This window comes from Chrysochloris asiatica, unplaced genomic scaffold (assembly GCF_000296735.1).
Source record: "Chrysochloris asiatica unplaced genomic scaffold, ChrAsi1.0 scaffold00341, whole genome shotgun sequence".
In the NCBI taxonomy this organism is placed as follows: domain Eukaryota; kingdom Metazoa; phylum Chordata; class Mammalia; order Afrosoricida; family Chrysochloridae; genus Chrysochloris; species Chrysochloris asiatica.
This window is the reverse complement of record NW_006408859.1, coordinates 1,721,677-1,738,497: the sequence shown is the minus strand read 5'-3', so window position 1 is coordinate 1,738,497 and position 16,821 is coordinate 1,721,677. Positions and strand designations below refer to the sequence as shown.

General features: G+C 39.0%; 1 protein-coding gene across 3 annotated transcripts in view; it reads left to right on the top strand.

Annotated features, from left to right (window-relative positions):
- The window catches only part of KDM3A (lysine (K)-specific demethylase 3A), a 73,177-nt gene that overhangs the window by 46,416 nt on the left and 9,940 nt on the right, over positions 1 to 16,821 (top strand). For all 3 annotated transcript variants that reach the window (XM_006875863.1, XM_006875864.1, XM_006875865.1), the window contains 10 exons: positions 1,458 to 1,990; positions 3,518 to 3,722; positions 6,655 to 6,869; positions 9,787 to 9,939; positions 10,073 to 10,168; positions 10,468 to 10,595; positions 11,703 to 11,898; positions 13,690 to 13,862; positions 14,390 to 14,626; positions 16,558 to 16,729. In XM_006875863.1, coding sequence (XP_006875925.1) covers positions 1,458 to 1,990; positions 3,518 to 3,722; positions 6,655 to 6,869; positions 9,787 to 9,939; positions 10,073 to 10,168; positions 10,468 to 10,595; positions 11,703 to 11,898; positions 13,690 to 13,862; positions 14,390 to 14,626; positions 16,558 to 16,729 — 2,108 coding nt within the window. The remainder of the gene's footprint in view (positions 1 to 1,457; positions 1,991 to 3,517; positions 3,723 to 6,654; positions 6,870 to 9,786; positions 9,940 to 10,072; positions 10,169 to 10,467; positions 10,596 to 11,702; positions 11,899 to 13,689; positions 13,863 to 14,389; positions 14,627 to 16,557; positions 16,730 to 16,821) is intronic.

Sequence of the window (16,821 nt, the reverse complement as noted above, 5' to 3'; positions counted from 1 at the left end):
CCCGGTGTGGCCGTTTGGTTTTAATTGGAAACTGTCTCTTTAAATTTTGAGGAGATCTGTGCTCATGCATGCGTAGTAGAACCCTCCGAGGGTGGGGCTGGGGTGTCCACTAGCTCAGGCACCCCTATAGTCACCAGAATGGAGGTGCTCAGACAGCAAGGTACCAATGAACAGCTACCAAAAGAAAAGAATGTCCACACCTTTATCTCCGCAGTTCTGCCAGGCGTCTGTGGCCGCTCCGATCCTTCCCCTGCTTGGTTTCACCCAAGATGGCGGATCTTGGAGCAGCTGAGCGTCTTGAATTAGAAAGCAATGGATTTCTTGCTTCTGCCACAAATTCCCCCAGCTGTAAGCCTTCCAACCTTCTAAATATTACTTTATATGTGGTTCAGAGTTCTGGGACCATCCCCTGAGCCTGCTTTGTCCTGTATTCTGTGTTGTTGCTGACGGAACTCCCTACTGCACTTCCACCCAATCCGCCATCTTGTTTGTTTCTCTGGTTACTAAGTTTTAAATATATATTTTTTGTGGAGTTTATCTTTGAGGGGGTATCTGTTGTTGTTAAGTGCCGTAGAGTCGGGTCTGACCCATAGCAACCCTGTATAGGATTTCTGAGGAGAAGCTGGTGAGCTTGAACTGCCGATCTTGTAGTTCAAATGGCTTTGCAGTCTGACGCGTTAGCCCACAGTGCCACACCAGGGCTCCTGAGAGGATATCTAGCATTACACACATATATATATATATGTATGTTTTCTAATTAATTTTGACACAGTGACCAACCATGAGATATTTCCAAATCTTGGTATGAATACTAGTTTTACCTTTCAGATTCAAACGTAATCTTTACCAAATAAGGGAGTTTAATGAAGGCTTCTCTGAAATTAAAATTTAAAAACTTTATTAATTTGTCCTGCACTTAAAAACCACTCAGCTTCTAATCTACTATGTGTATTTTTTGGTTCCATGTGAAACTCAGTTTGTTTTGGGGGAAAGCCAAAGCTCATTATAGGAACCCTGATGGTGTTAGTGGTTTGTGTGATAGGTTGTTCACCGTGTGATCAGCAGTTCAAATACACCAGCTGCTCTGCTGAAGAAAGATGAGGCTTTCTGTTCCCATAGAGATTCACAGCTTTGGAAACGGTATATAGGATTTCTCTGAGTTGGCAGTACTCAGTGGCATGGAACAGCAACAACAAAAGTTTAAAAGAAGTAGAACCAGCTTGAAGTCTGAAATTTATGAGAATGTGCAGATCGAATTTATGATACTGTTTTTTTTCTAAGAGTAGTTAAGACATTTTTATAGAGCCAGTAACTGATTACTTTGCATTCTAACTCACAGAAACCTATTTTAAATAATCACTTTCATACTGGTTGCTTTGGCAGAACAAGTATTTGATTTTAAAAGGTAGGTGAAAAATAAAGAACAGGATACGAGTGTTCTGTATTACCTTTTTCAGATGTCAGAAACAGAGTTTACCAGAAGAACTTTCTTCCTGTCTAAATATAAAGCCTGAAATCCTGAGGACAGTGCCAGATGTTGGCTGTAAACCTGGGTTGCTCTCTTCAAAGCTCTCTCAAATTGCAACTGGAGATTTGAAAACTCTCAGCGAGCCAAAAAGTAGCTGTACCTTGCTAAAAACAAGCACTGATCAAGAAAACAGATTGGAATCTGTTCTTCAACCGGCAGCTGGTCTTCTTAAGGAGTGCTCACCTACAAAGGCTTCTTCTAAGACAGAATTGGAAATTGCCAATAGTCCTGAACTTCAGAAGCAGCTAGAACATGCACCTTCCACATCTGATGTCAATGTTGCCCTTTCAAATGAATTAGAAGAGAAAGCAGGTGTTAACAGTAATAGCCCTACTAATAGTTGTGTGGGGAAAAAAGTAGAACCTTCAACTTTAGGTTGCCGGTCGCAGAATGTAAAGGAGTCTTCAGTCAAAGTAAATAATGAAAGCTGTTGTACAAGAAGCAACAATAAAATCCAGAATGGTGAGTGTTTCTTCATTTCTTTATTGGGAGGAGGTAAGTGATAGTGTGTATATATATGTATTTCTTTTTTTACCTTATGAGCAAACATTTGAAAATTATTTCGTAGAAAAAGTTCAGAAAAATTTAAAGAAGCAAGCTCCCAAATTTTTCTCAGAAATTATTGTTGCCAATCTTTTGGTGGATCCCATAAGTTGTATTACACAAACAATGTTGTCTTGTAGATTAGTCTGTAAGTATTTTAAAGGCTGCATGGAATTTGTTCAATGCATTTACCAAATAACTAGTTTCTGTGATATGGGCAGTTGGGTAATTCCCAATTTTTGGTTTGTAAGAAAATGTTTTTGAAACAATATCTAAATTGATCTGATGGTGTCATGTATTGAATTGTGTCCCTGGAAAGTATATGTCAACTTGACTGGGCCCTGATTCTCAGTGTTTTGACAGTTCTGGAATGCTGTCACAATCCCCCATGATGTGGCCTTCTCTCAGAGCCATAGCAGAGAGAAGCCTGCACCCTGAATTTAGACTTCCAGTCTCATACTGTGACAATAACTTTGCTTGTTAAATTATCCACTTGTGGTATTTTGGGTATTGCTGCACTAGATATAAGATGTTCATACTAAAATTAGAAGGAATAATGGCTGCAACACATCAGAAGGTTCAGAGGTAATACAGTTTGAAAATACCTTTTATTATTGCCTGCTAAGTGGGAAAATTAGGATGCATTTGGATAACTTTTTTTAAATCTTTTTTTTTAAAGAATTCATTTAAATAAGTAAAAAATAAATATATTCACACTTAGCTCTCTCAAACACCTGCAAAAATATGGCTATGAATATTCACTGTCTTTTGGTGAGTTATGTAACTCTTGAAGAACAGTACTATTTTATATAATCAATTTTATATAAATTAAGGAATCCTGGTGGCACCTTGGTCAAGTGCTTAGTTACTCATCAAAACTGATGTATCTGTGGAACAGTCAGATGATGTCTCTTGGAGACATTTAGGAGGCAGTTTTCATTTGATAGACCAGGCTTGTGCAGAGAAGCTGTTTGGGGTAGCCTTTTGTGGCCTACTTTAGAAAACACACTTTTAGAAATCAGTCTTTTTTGAGTATAGAAAGTGACAGAATTATTTCTCCTTGTTTGTTGAATTCAAAATATCTCTGTGCATTGTTAATGAATGTTACAATGAGTTTGTATCTGATTGGAAAAGTTTTCCCAAAATCTTATCTTTTTAGGATTTTGATTTAGAAATATTCACTAAACTTGAAATTGTGAGTCTTTGACTGTTGAATATGGAGTTTAAAGTTGCCAGATGGATTCACTAAATGAGAATTGTTTTATAAAGAGAGACAAAACTTTCATAGTTGTTCTGACAGTTGTCTTTTAAGTATTATTTAGGAATTGCAGGTAAACCAGGAATGTAGAAAGGGGGTTCTCACATTTGGAAAAGTAGCCTTTTGAATCGATTTCCCTCATAGTCAGACCTTTGAGCTTCCATTTTTTTGATCCTTTACCTTCCTAGCCCCATCCCGGAAGTCAGTTCTGACAGACCCAGCCAAACTCAAGAAGCTCCAGCAGAGCGGCGAGGCCTTTGTTCAGGATGACTCCTGTGTGAATATCGTTGCACAGCTGTCTAAGTGTCGGGAGTGTCGCTTGGACAGTCTCCGCAAGGATAAGGAGCAACAGAAGGACTCGCCTGTGTTTTGTCGCTTCTTTCACTTCCGGAGGTACAGTATTTTTGAAGAGCTCATATAATGTAAGATGCCCCCCAGTCCCCATATGCACACACATTCCTTTTAAAGAATAGTGAATAGAGAACTAACAAGGGTCGTTGTTAGGTACCATTGGTTCCGACTTATAGCAGGAGTAACATTTTTAATCTGTGGTGTGGGAAATCTAGATCTCTTGATATATTTCCTTCTTACTCTCCTTTCCAAATTTTTTTAAGTAAAGAAGTTAAAAAAAGATAAACATTATTTTTTTTCAAGTGACAAAGTCTAAAAGAAAACCCACTCTGGTAACTACTGTTAACTTTTTCAGTGCGTTTTTAGTATTTGTATGGACTACTGGTGTGACGCTGTAGTTGGCAGTTCATATCCACCAGTTGCTCCTCAGAAACCTATACAGGGTTGCTATGAGTCGGAACTGACTGTACAGCATTATCAACAACTGGTCATAAGTAATTTTCAAGCACATCTGATTGTTGCATTGTATGTATCATTTTGAATTTTACTTTCCCAGGATATAGGGACCACTTGATCATGTTAACCTTTTTCTTCAAAATACATTATTTTTCCCCCAAGGTTTTTATTGTGGATTGAGTGAAAGCTTACAGGGCAGGTCATCAGTTTTACATTCAACAAATCATACACCTTGTTTAATTACAATGATTATAATCCCCTCCATGCACCATCAGTTAACAGTATTTCTTTAGCTTTTTTAAAAAACAAAAAAACCCTCAGGCATATATATTAATTAACACCACCAAAGGGCACATTCTGCAAGTCTGCCTACTGGCCACCAGCTCTTAGTCCCTCTCTTCTTAGTCCATGAATCTAGAGTCCTCAGCTGCTCCGTCTCTCCATGACCCCACCTCTGCTTCCATATCTGGAGTCGCTGCTTCTCTGGATAAGGTCCAGCATTCTATTTGTATGTTCCTCTCTTGATGGTCCTAGGGTCCTCTGTTCTGGACTGTAAGATTAACCACTCCCCTTTTTTGTTGCAAAACTTCTACCATTATAATTGTGACAGTCGCGATTAGTCATGATAACAGTTATTCACTATTGAATCTTACGAATCTTATCCCCATCTCTTTTCACCAGACCCATCTAGACAAGATGAAATCTATTCAGTGGGGACTCTTTCTTTCCCCCCATATACTTAAACTAAACTCCCACTTGAAACCTTGTAAGCCAATCACTTCATACCTTTATTGCCTCCTCATTTTAGGTAGTCAATGTGTAAGTTGCCCATTCCTATCTACCTTGTGTACAGAGGGTATAGCATTGACACTTGATGTCAAGACTCCTTCCCTCTCTGTTTGTATTTAGAGTTACCACCTCTATGAGTATAGGTCAGTTTCATCAAATTGTAGCGATTTACCCTTGTTTCTTTATAAAAATTTTTTTTTTTTTAAATCTTCCTCTAGTGGAGTTCTGATTGTCAAGCCATCAAGGCTTGGTCAAATGGTACTGTCTGCAAGTTTGGGTGTTCTTGTGCATCTCCTGTCACCTGGATGCTTCACTCCTAGCTCTAGCTCTCTGTGGTTATGTCCTTGTCCATGTGCTCAGGTGTCCTCAGGTCTCATCACACTTTGGACCCACCAGCCCTTCCTCTTCTCTCTCTCATCTCCAGGTCAACAGGAGTCAGTGAACTGTGGTTGAACTCAGCCCATTTCTTCACTGTTGCCTTTCCCTCTTCAGCTCCCCAGTAGACCATGTGGGCATCAGTAAGCTTACATGCTTGTTTGTGTGTTCCCTCTGAGTTTTGGTCTTAGAGGGGAGTTTGCCCTGAAGGAACTTGATTGCTTGCTTTCGTGGCTTCCTGGCGAACAGTTTTTTTTTTTTTTTTTTCTTTTTCAGCTTGATAATTCTTGTAGTAGCCCATCATAGTGCCATTTTTGTTTTGGGTTTTTCCTGATGATCTTTCTTTGAAGATGTATCTTCTGTCATTCTAGCTGTTCCAGGCTGGTCTTCTTGTCCCTTCTAGTGGGGATGTCCCACCTCAAAAGGTTCTGGGTGGGACTCAGGATTCCACCTAAGGTCCTATACTCTGCAAAGGCTTTACACGAGGCCTATTTCACTGGGCAAGTTCTGGAACCCCTTTTCGATATTTGATTGGTAGTTCAGTTCATTAATTTCCTTGTTGGCTGTTAGGATTACTTAATTTGCCAGAAGAAATAATGCAGAAATAAGCATCCCTTTGTCCACAACTCTATTGACTTTGGACAGATTACTTAGCAGTGGCACTACTGAGTCAATAGCTGCATATGGTGTGAAGGCTTTGCTGTATGTGTTCTGCTAACGTGCCCTTTTAGGAAGGTTGCCCCAACAGGGTATGAGCATTCCTGTGCCTTTACCAGCATTGAGAGCCATGTCTTGTTTAACAGTTGCTTCCAATTTTATAGGTAGGCAAATGCTTTCTTTAAAAGCTACATTAATTTTCTTTACATCCTTCTATCATGAGTGAAGGAAGGCTTCTGTTTAAATGTGCAGTGTTGTTCTTTGTGGATACAGATGAACTTTAAATATGATTCACTTTCTAATAAGCATAGATGCTTTCATCCAACTAGTTCTTAGCATAAGGAGAATTTTATCTAAGTTAAAGATTGCTGGAGAGATAAAGTTTTATCTGTGCTGATAACTTTTGAGTCAAGCTTATTTAGTGAAGTATAGTTTTAATGTATTAGTTTGCATTCATTCCCAAGTACATGGCAAAAACACCATGATAAAATGTATGTAGCAGTTAGAGTTCTGGTAACTGTTACGTAGGTTTCTATGTACATAGATTATGTGTTTGGATAACGACTGATCCAGGATAAGCTCTCAATAAAGGTTAGGTCTGTATTTCCTCTCAGGGGAATTCTTCCATACACAGGTAAGTGTTAAGGTGTATGTGTCCGCATACATATAAATACTTGTATTTTCCACTTAACTCCAGGTTACAGTTCAACAAACACGGTGTTTTGCGGGTCGAAGGCTTTTTAACACCAAACAAGTATGATATTGAAGCAATTGGCCTATGGTTACCTTTAATCAAAAACGTGGTAGGAATGGATCTGGATACAGCAAAGTATATCCTGGCCAACATTGGAGACCACTTCTGTCAAATGGTGATTTCTGAAAAGGAAGCTATGTCAACCATTGAACCACACAGTAAGAGCATCTCTTAGGGGGTGGTAAGATTTTTGGGTCCAACTTGAGTTTTGTTCCTAAATGATACCGAACTTTTCATTGTGTGGGATTTATTTAGATGACTGTGGTATAATGAGGTTTCATTTTCCCTCTTGTTTTCATTAGCGTCAGTTGACTATGTATGTTGGGGGTTTATTTTGGGCCAATTATCAAAGGGGTAGAACTTGTAGTTTTTATTAGGAAAGGTGCATATGGAAGTGGTGCCGGCTCACCAGAAAGGCCTCAGGTTGCCTTAAGACAGAGTTACATTCGGAATACATTTTAAAGAAAATAGGAAAGAACAAGCTTTACCCTGGAGCCCCTCAGTCAGAGCCTGCAGGCAGCTAGGTTGCAGTCACAGGAATTGGAGTACGTTTATGTGAAAATGATTGTGAGAGTCAAGATAGATATTAAGCAAATACTTCAGCTAGTGTGTGCCTACATCTGCTACTCTGGGAGCACTCTCACACTGAACTGGTAAACCATCAGGACCAGTGTGGCTGACACATCAGAGCTCAGTCTTGGAGAACCTCTCCAGGTGTAACATCAGGAAGGCCAGCACACCTTTCCCTGTCCATGTGCTGTGTAGACATGTGGTCTCCAACCAGACGTACCAGTAGTGTTAACTAGGGTTGGTGTCACGTCTCACACCCCCACCAACCAGACCCTACAGAATCTTTAGCAGTGTTTATATAATCAAAGAATATCATGTGATAAATGTACATGTAAATTGCATGATTGTAATATTTTTAGGCTATATGAATAGTAACAAAATTGTTTTGTTAAATCCTACTACCTTAATTTCACTATTAGTTTTATAACATTATTAGTAACTAAAAAGCTTTTTTGATTTTTTTTCCCCTTTAATTACTACTTTGTTCTCAAAAATAATGATTGATTTAGGTTCACAAGTACTAATTTAACATAATAGTATAGCTAACACACAAGTAAATTTGAGAAAATCAGCAGTAAAAGCAACAGTGTGTGTGTGTGTACCTGCAGACCAAATCTTGTGATTCACAGCATTATTGAAATTGGGTAATAATGAGTTTTGACCAGAGTACATTAGCAGCTTCAAAACAGTAAAATAATACAGAGTTCTAGTCTTATAGGTATGTTACTGCATGTAAACCGAGTTGAAGAAGTTTTTTGTTAAAACGAACTACAGGGATGTTTTTATAAAAAAAATAATCCTCTGTGGAAACTGCACACACAATTTTATAGACAGTCATGTTGGTGCCACCCCTCTGTCTGCATCCTCTTCGCAACACTGCTGTTTTGCATGTCTTCTTTCCTCCATCATTATCTTTGCCAAAATGCTGAAAAGCTAAAAAATGAAGCCTTTTAAGTGGGTTTCTTTTCAGACTTCATACTTATTTGAGTGTATTCACACATACTGGTTTTAGTTTAGAATTTTGTTTTGGTAGGTACTACTAAAAATTTAACTGAAGCTCGCTTAAACACAAAAACATTGTATTGAATAGGAATTAATACTGTCATATCTCAGAGTCCAAGGAATAAGAAGCAGGCCATTTCCAGCAGGAGTAGTTAGAGCTGGGTGAGACACTGGGGAGCTCCTGAGGCAAGCAGAGTCGTCATGATGAGCAGCACCGCTGTAGAATTCCTCCACTCTGTTGAGGGGAGTGGAGATGGTCATAAGTCAAGAATCTTAATGAAAATATTTTCCTGTAATTTTCTATGTAGGATAAGTGATGCTACCCAGTATCCATTTTCCATAGAGATTCAAAATTTTAAAAAAAGGTAAATACAACTTAACTAAACATGAATTTGAAGATAATGGCAAAGAGGTGATACATAAATGAGTAGAAGATAAACACTTTTTCGGAATATATTGATAGCTTTACTCGATATAAATCAACAAGATTGTTTTAAAAAGGAAATGCCTTTGCTACATTGTAGGTTAGTTATCTGTATTTTTTTCACATGGAAAAAGGCACAGGTGATTGTATTTTCTGAGAAGAATTTGGCAGTTCTTGTCTTAGAAGATTTCAATGTGATTAACCTCTCCGGCTTCATGCCTTCTTGATGTGTTCCTTTTTCTTTGCTCTGTGACAAAGTGGTCATACTGGAAAGAGAAAGCCACAGTGAGTTTTACTGAAAGATGCAGCTGTACGGTGTCCCAAAAGGGTTCTCTTCTGACTCTGAGATTAGGAAGCATTATTTCAACCATTACACTTTTATTCTACCTTTTCAATGACACATGTGACTAAGAATACTCTAATGAAGCAGTTTAATCCAAGTGACCATGGTGAAGTTTATAAAATCTCATCGTTTGTGTAATGTCTTAATGCTCTCTGAGTTGTATGCTAAGCTTATACATTGCAATGAAATGACAGGCATTCACTCGGCAGTTGGATTGATTTGGTGTGAATAGTGATTTGGATATGTTCACACTGACAACTTGACACTATGCAGAAGTTTGGCTTTGTGCATCTCGTATGTTATTTGTCCTTTGGGAGAGGCCTGGTGTGTACTGCCTTTAGAGTCTCAGAGGGGTCTCATGACCCAGAAAACCGTTTTAACAACTGCTGTGATTACCTTTATTTGACCTCCAGTGGGGTAGCCACAGCTGCTTGCTTCATATAGTTACTTAGCATTACTGAGCACCAGGGGTATGCAGAGCTTCCTGTAACAGGGGCCCAACCAGACAGAGATTCTGCTTCTATAGTTCTCTACATGTGAACAGGAGTCTCTAGTACATATATAGGTTAATGGGAGTGCTGAGGGATCAGGAGAGCTTCGTGGGAAAAGGCCCCTTTGAGATGGGCTGTGAGGGTTGGAACTCAGAGGGAGGAATGACATCAACTCCCATCCCCCGTCAGATAAATTTCAGAAGTCCTCTGCTCCCCAAGACTAACTGACTCATTGATTTCTGTAGGACAAGTTGCTTGGAAGCGAGCCGTCAAAGGTGTTCGAGAAATGTGTGATGTGTGCGACACAACCATCTTCAACTTGCACTGGGTGTGTCCTCGGTGTGGGTTTGGCGTGTGTGTGGATTGCTACCGGATGAAGAAAAAAAATTGCCAACAGGGTGAGAACTGACTTGATTTTCCTTCAGTTATCTTAGACATTTAGGCCTTACATTGATTTATGGTTGATGAATTTCTGAAGCAGTTGGGGCAAGAATCCATGAAGAATAGTTAGGACAAATCCATTCTTTGCAGGTGCTGCCTACAAGACTTTCTCTTGGATCAGATGTGTGAAGAGTCAGATACATGAACCAGAGAACTTGATGCCAACACAGATCATTCCTGGAAAAGGTATTTTGTGTACTGTATGGAGTACAGCAAATAAGCTGACTTTATTTTGGTAAGAGAGAGAAATTGTCCAGAGTTTATTAAAGTAATTAATCCCAAACTTTCAATTTTGGTCTTATAATTAGTTTTGTGGCAGGAAAGAAAATATTGAAGGAATGTGGATTTAACAAGATGAAATGGAGAGAGCACTGCTAGGGAAAAAAGTAGTCTTGTTGGAAAATCAGCTTCTGCTTTGTAATGTTGAGGTGGAAAATACCTAACATCCTTGTTCAGATTTTTATTTCTGCCTCTTTCCTCTCCAGCCCTCTATGATGTTGGTGATATTCTTCATTCTGTAAGAGTAAAATGGGGAATCAAGGCAAATTGTCCCTGTTCAAACAGGCAATTTAAACTCTTCTCAAAGCCAGCCTCAAAGGAAGAAATAAAACAGGTATTGCTGTTCTTGCTAGATTTCCCTCCCTTATTGTTTTTTCAAATAACTGAAAGATTTCTCTAGAATATTTGAAAGGAACATGGGAACACTTGTCATTTGGAAAGCGAATTCATACAGGTCAGTTCAGTGACCCAGTCTTCCTTTTCACATTACTTTTGTGAATCTCATTTGTAGCCTTATAGTAGTTTTTAAATTTCCTTAAAAAAGGAAAAACCCCATAATAACCACAACAAACCTTTTCTATTATATTGTAGTTAATAAGTTGCTTACAAATTTACATGAGTTTTCAAAAACGAAAAAATCATCTTTTACAAAATTTAAATTATTCAGATTAGTTTTACATTCAAAATTATTAAGTATATACTCATGGTATACTAAGTTAAGCATTGGGCTCTTAATCATGAATGAGGTCAGTGGTTCAAAACCATCATCCACTTTTTTGGGAGCCTAGATTAGGCTTTCTGCTCCCATAAGGATTGATAGCCTTGGAAACTTTCTATGAGGAACAGTTTAACTTTGCCATGCTGGGATGGGACTTGGGATTGACTTGACTGCAGTTGGCATAATACGTATGAAAAGTCATCGTTTCAGACTCATCAATTGCTTCTTGGAAACCCTGTAAAGGGTCGCTATGAGTTGGGACCACTCGACAGCACTTAACAACAAAAACAAATCTGTGCTAAGTCAAAAGAGCACTTTCCCTTTCCCTGTTTATTTTTTCCTCTGAAAATCACAGCTTTAACTTTCCTGCCTGCCTCATTTACTCACTCATTCCATAGCCATGTGAGTTCACAGTAGACACAGCCTCAAACTGGTCCTGTTAAAGCAAAGTGATCCATTCAATGATAGGGCTGTGTTGTGTCTGAGCATGAGGTGGGTGATCAGAGGCTGGAGGGGACTTCTTTAAATTCTTAGCATCTCTTATTTTTCCCGGAGAAGGTAAAATTAGAATTGCTCCTACTTTGTAGTTCTTTATTATTTCAGAACTCCTGTAACTCTGGTGATCCCCAGGAGTATTAAGGTGGTTTTGTTTTGGGCTGTTAATGGGAGATTAGGATAATATAATCTTCTGTTTATATAAAATTGCCCTTTTCTACTTAACAGACATCTGTAGCTGGAGAAAAACCTGCTCTTGGTGCTGCGCTCCAGCAGAACCCCTCAACACTGGAGCCAGCCACTGCTGGGGGAGATGCAGCCCCCAAGCCAGCCAGCAGCACGAGGCCTGCTTGTCTAGCCAGCACGTCTCCATTAAACTGGCTGGCAGATCTAACCAGTGGCAATGTCAACAAGGAAAACAAGGGTGAGTGTTTCCGGCTTCCTTTTGGGTTCCTCATTTAGGGAGGAACATGGCAACTTACAGTTGCTGTGAGAACAGAGTGGTTAGATGTTGTGTGCAGTGGAAAGTGGATTCCTGTAAAGTCATCCTGGAACCTGCATAATTGAAAGTATTTTTCCAAAGGCAGCACCCAAGAGGAGAACTTTTGCTGATGATACAACTCCAAGTTAGATAAGAGCTCTAAGTTAGGTTGAGGTTGTGTTTGGCAAGAATGGAGTGGGGGTGATTGGGTGGTGAATGAGATGTGTTTTAATAAATGATTTTCTGGTCTCTTAACTCTGGTAGCATAGTGATACGAATTGGGCTGCGAACCTTAAGGGTCAGCAGTTTGAAACTACCAGCTGTTCTGTGGGAGAAAGAGGAGACTTTCTAACCCTGTAGAGATTTACTGCCTCAGAAACCGTGCACAGGGTCACTATGAGTCAGAACTGGCTTCATTGCAAATCACCCCCACCCCCACTCTATCTAGTTCCTGTTTCATCCTAATTGGTATGTGCTGGCTGCAGGGTTTTGCTTTGTTTTGTTTTTTTCATTTGTCCTCTCACCTTAGGATTTTATTTTTAAATTTTATTTTTCTTCAGTGTTTTAAAACAACCTCTCTCCAGTTTTATTACAGAATAAAAATTGCATGATGTACTTTTCACCAGTCTGTGCTAGCATGCTTCTAATGATACTAGAATCCCCTGGATCAGTGATAGGCAGTGTGCACACACTAGTGTTTTTTGCACACTGTGCCCAGTTCAATATTATTGTCACTGTAGGGATGGACACCAGTTTCGGTCAACATGTCATAGTACTCCCTCAGATTTCTTCAAGGCTGGGCGGTGTTGCTTTGCCTTGTGTGGTCATCAGATCTGCTTGTACCCCAACACTCCAGCACGTATTTCCCACTTTTCATAACAAGTTGGAGCCTAGAGTAGAGGTGATCTTTTTCATCTTCTTTGCAACCACCATCTTCCCTCTTTAGCTGTGGGATGACCCCAACCAAGAGCAGCTGCCAAAATGTCTGGGGAGGGAGAAAAGGCCCTTAGGATTCTTGATGAGAGTAAAAAAAAAATATGGACTTTGGAATCAGAGTTAGGTTGTTAGTTAGTTGATTCTGCTTTCTTGCTATATTACAAAAGAAAGCAAAATTACAATCCTGTTTCTCTCATGCAAAAATCCTAAATAAAACTTCAGTGAATCAGATTCGACCCTAAATAAAGTATATAGTCTATCAGTTATGATAATGATAAACCTAAATGGTTCAATAATTTTGAGCACTTTCTCTCTGCATTTAGAAATGAGACAAGTATACCTGTTTTCACTCCTTCTAGTGAACTTTGTACTGAAAGTCCTGGCCAGTGAACGAAGCAAAAACAACAAACATAGGATTGATTGGAAAGGAGACAGTAAAACAATCAATCTTTGTTGATAATCAGATTATGTACATTTAGTGAAGTCTTTTCAAGGTTATGAGATACAAGGTCAATTTACAAAAACTAGTAGTGTTCTTTATAACAAATAAAAGATGAAACTTGGGGGGTGAAGAAAAACAACCAACCATCTAGCATAGTATCTATCCCCTTGTATTTCAGATATTATTGTTTTAACACCAAATGATGTTAAATAATGACATAATTTATCTCCTTCTTAAGTTTTTTGGTTCCAGTAAATGAAAACCAGTGTAATAGAGTAATTGTCAGTAGAAGATAAATGAGCACTTTAACTTTCAGAATGCGTTTCCATCTGGATGTTTTTGGTTTTGTTTTTTAGAAAAACAACCAGCAATGCCAATTTTAAAGAATGAGATCAAATGCCTTCCACCTCTGCCCCCTTTGAGCAAGTCCAGCGCAGTCCTCCACACCTTTAACAGCACAATTTTGACACCTGTAAGCAACAATAATTCTGGTTTCCTCCGAAATCTTTTGAATTCCTCGACAGCTAAGGTAGGTGCACATTTTCTTGTTTATACTCTTACCTTATAAAGTTGAACAGAGACAGAACAGTAAAGAGATTAGAGAAAATTGAAACAGGAATTAGAAATCACTTGTTTATCACGTGGCTATAGAAAACTAAGGAGCTCTGGTAGCGTAGTGGTTACGAATCGGGCTGCGAACCTTAAGGTCAGCAGTTCGAAACTACCAGCTGCTCCGCGGGAGAAAGATGAGGCTTTCTACTCCCGTAAAGATTTACAGCCTCGGAAACCCTGTACAGGGTCGCTCTGGGTCGGACCCGACTCGACGGCACTTACCAACAACAACAACATAGAAAACCAGGTAATTGGCAGATGGGTTTCACAGGATTACACTTTTTGGCAATTTTTCTCCTGTACCACTGTGGTGGGTTGTGCTATGAAGTAGGGGGAGGAGACTTTGCCTCTTTGGCTGGGGTCTTAAAATTGTAGGAATGGGGCGGGGGGCAAGATACTGGGACATGACATATTTAAAACTTTTACCTTCTTTCTGAAATTCAGACAGAAAATGGACTCAAGAATACACCAAAAATTCTCGATGACATCTTTGCTTCCTTAGTACAAAATAAGACTTCCTCAGATTTATCTAAGAGGCCTCAAGGACTGACTATTAAACCCAGCATTCTGGGCTTTGACACTCCTCACTATTGGCTGTGTGATAATCGCTTGCTGTGCTTGCAAGATCCCAACAATAAGAGCAACTGGAATGTGTTTAGGGAGTGCTGGAAACAAGGGCAGGTAATGTGGGCCTCTGCTTCCCCAATGGATTCAGATCCTCTTTCTTAGGTTCTTAGTAACAGCCATACCCATCCTGTCTTATTCCTCCTCAGTTACAAATGGCATCCCCTTATGTTTTTGCACTTTATTATTTAGGCTGAGTATCATTAGGGGAGGGTGTGGCTGGTGAGTCTTCTAGCATTTCTGAGCTTTTCTTTGAGCTTTTCTTCCCCACAGAGTTTTGGTTGCTTATGACCAAGTCATCCTTTGACTTTAGATGACAGTGTTTCAGACTTTGGGACTTAAATTTCAATAGTGGATTTTTAGATATGATACCAAAAACGTGAGTAACAAAAGACAAAATAAATTGGACATCATCAAAATTAAAATTTATGTACCAAAGGCTTTTATCAAAGTGAAGAAAAAGTCTATAGAATGGGAAAAACATTTTAGAAAACTAATAATGGTCTAATATTCAGAATATATAAAGAGCTCTAAAACTCAACAACATAAGACACAACCTAATCAGAACTTGGACAGAGGTCTTGAAGAGGCAGACGGTCAGTAAGCACATGAAATGATTTCAACATTATTAATTATTAAGGAAATGTAAATCCGAACCCCAGTAAGATACCACTTCAGCCCTATTAGGATGGTTATCATCAGTAAAACCAAAACTAAGTGTTAGGGTGTGGAGAAATCGGAACCCCTGGTGCCATTGTGAAATGGAGCCGTGGTAGTGGAGAACACACTGTGTGGTGGCTCCTTCAAATGAACCATAGAATACCATGCATGCCACCCAGGTATGGACATACCAATCGTCACTTAGCATTATTACCAATAGCAAGAAGGTAAAAGCAACCCAAGTGTTCATCAATGGATAAATTACATATGAACTGTGCAAACAGTGAAATCCCTTAGAGAGAAGTGATGGTTCTGTTAACATGCTACAATATGGATGCTGAGTGAAATAACTCACAAAGGACAAATATTATATGATTCTACGTATATGAAATATTTAAAATAGCTAAATACATAAGGACCAAAATAGAATAGTGGTTACCAGAGGCAGATTGGAGAGAGAAATAATGACATATTGTTTAAGGGGTACTGACTTTATGTTGAGGGTGATGAAAAAATTTAGAAGTGGACAGTGGTGAATTGGAGTCCTGGTGTGGTGTCATAGGATAAGCACTAAACCTTAAGGTTGAAGAGATAAGATAGGCAGTTCAAATTCACCAGCTGCTCCTCAGAAACCCTATAAAGGATCTCTGAGTAGGTACCGAATGAGTGGCCCTTAACAATAACAATGGTGAATTTGTTTAACATTGGGACCATAATTAATGTCACTGAATTGGGCACATAAAAATGGTTGCAATGAAATTATCACTCAATTCACAACAGAAACTTAAAAAAAGAAGTAATTTAAAAAATGGTTGCAGTGTCTTTCAACTGTTACGTTATTCAATAATTTTATTGAGATGAAAAAATTGTTATATTAACTAAAAATGAAACCAATTGAACTGATTGCCAATAATTAATAGGCTATTTCTCTTAAACTTAGAATTTCTAGCTTTTCTCAGACAGCCAAAAAACTTGACAATTTTAAGTTCAGACTGCTGCCTGGCAACAACAGACTAGAAACCAGTGATAGCTGCTTTGCACAGCGCCCTTCTTCTGGGCTTTTTTCTTTCCACATTTTCTACATAGACATGGGCCTTAGAGTTGGTATTCCATGAGCATTGGGATCTAGTTCGAAGGTTTGACTTTTAACTCTAGAAGCTTATTAATCTAGTTTGAGAGTAATTTGTGTGTATGTTAGCAGATGAGTTAACAGTCCATGTTGAGGTCCAGCTACATAGAAACCAACAACTATTAAAAGAGAGGCTGCCTACGGGCATGAATGGTAGAGCTGGAGAATTCAAACTAAAATTTTCATTTTCTTCTTTTAGCCAGTGATGGTGTCTGGAGTGCACCATAAACTGAACACTGAACTTTGGAAACCTGAATCCTTCAGAAAAGAGTTCGGTGATCAGGAAGTTGACCTCGTTAATTGCAGGACCAATGAAATCATCACGGGAGCCACAGTAGGAGACTTCTGGGATGGATTTGAAGATATTTCAAGTATGTATTCAAAGGTCATTAAAGAGGGTAGAGGAGTTTGTGGTTGCTGCAAATGGTTAAGCAGAGTTGAGAATGTGAAAAGAGGGCAGGGG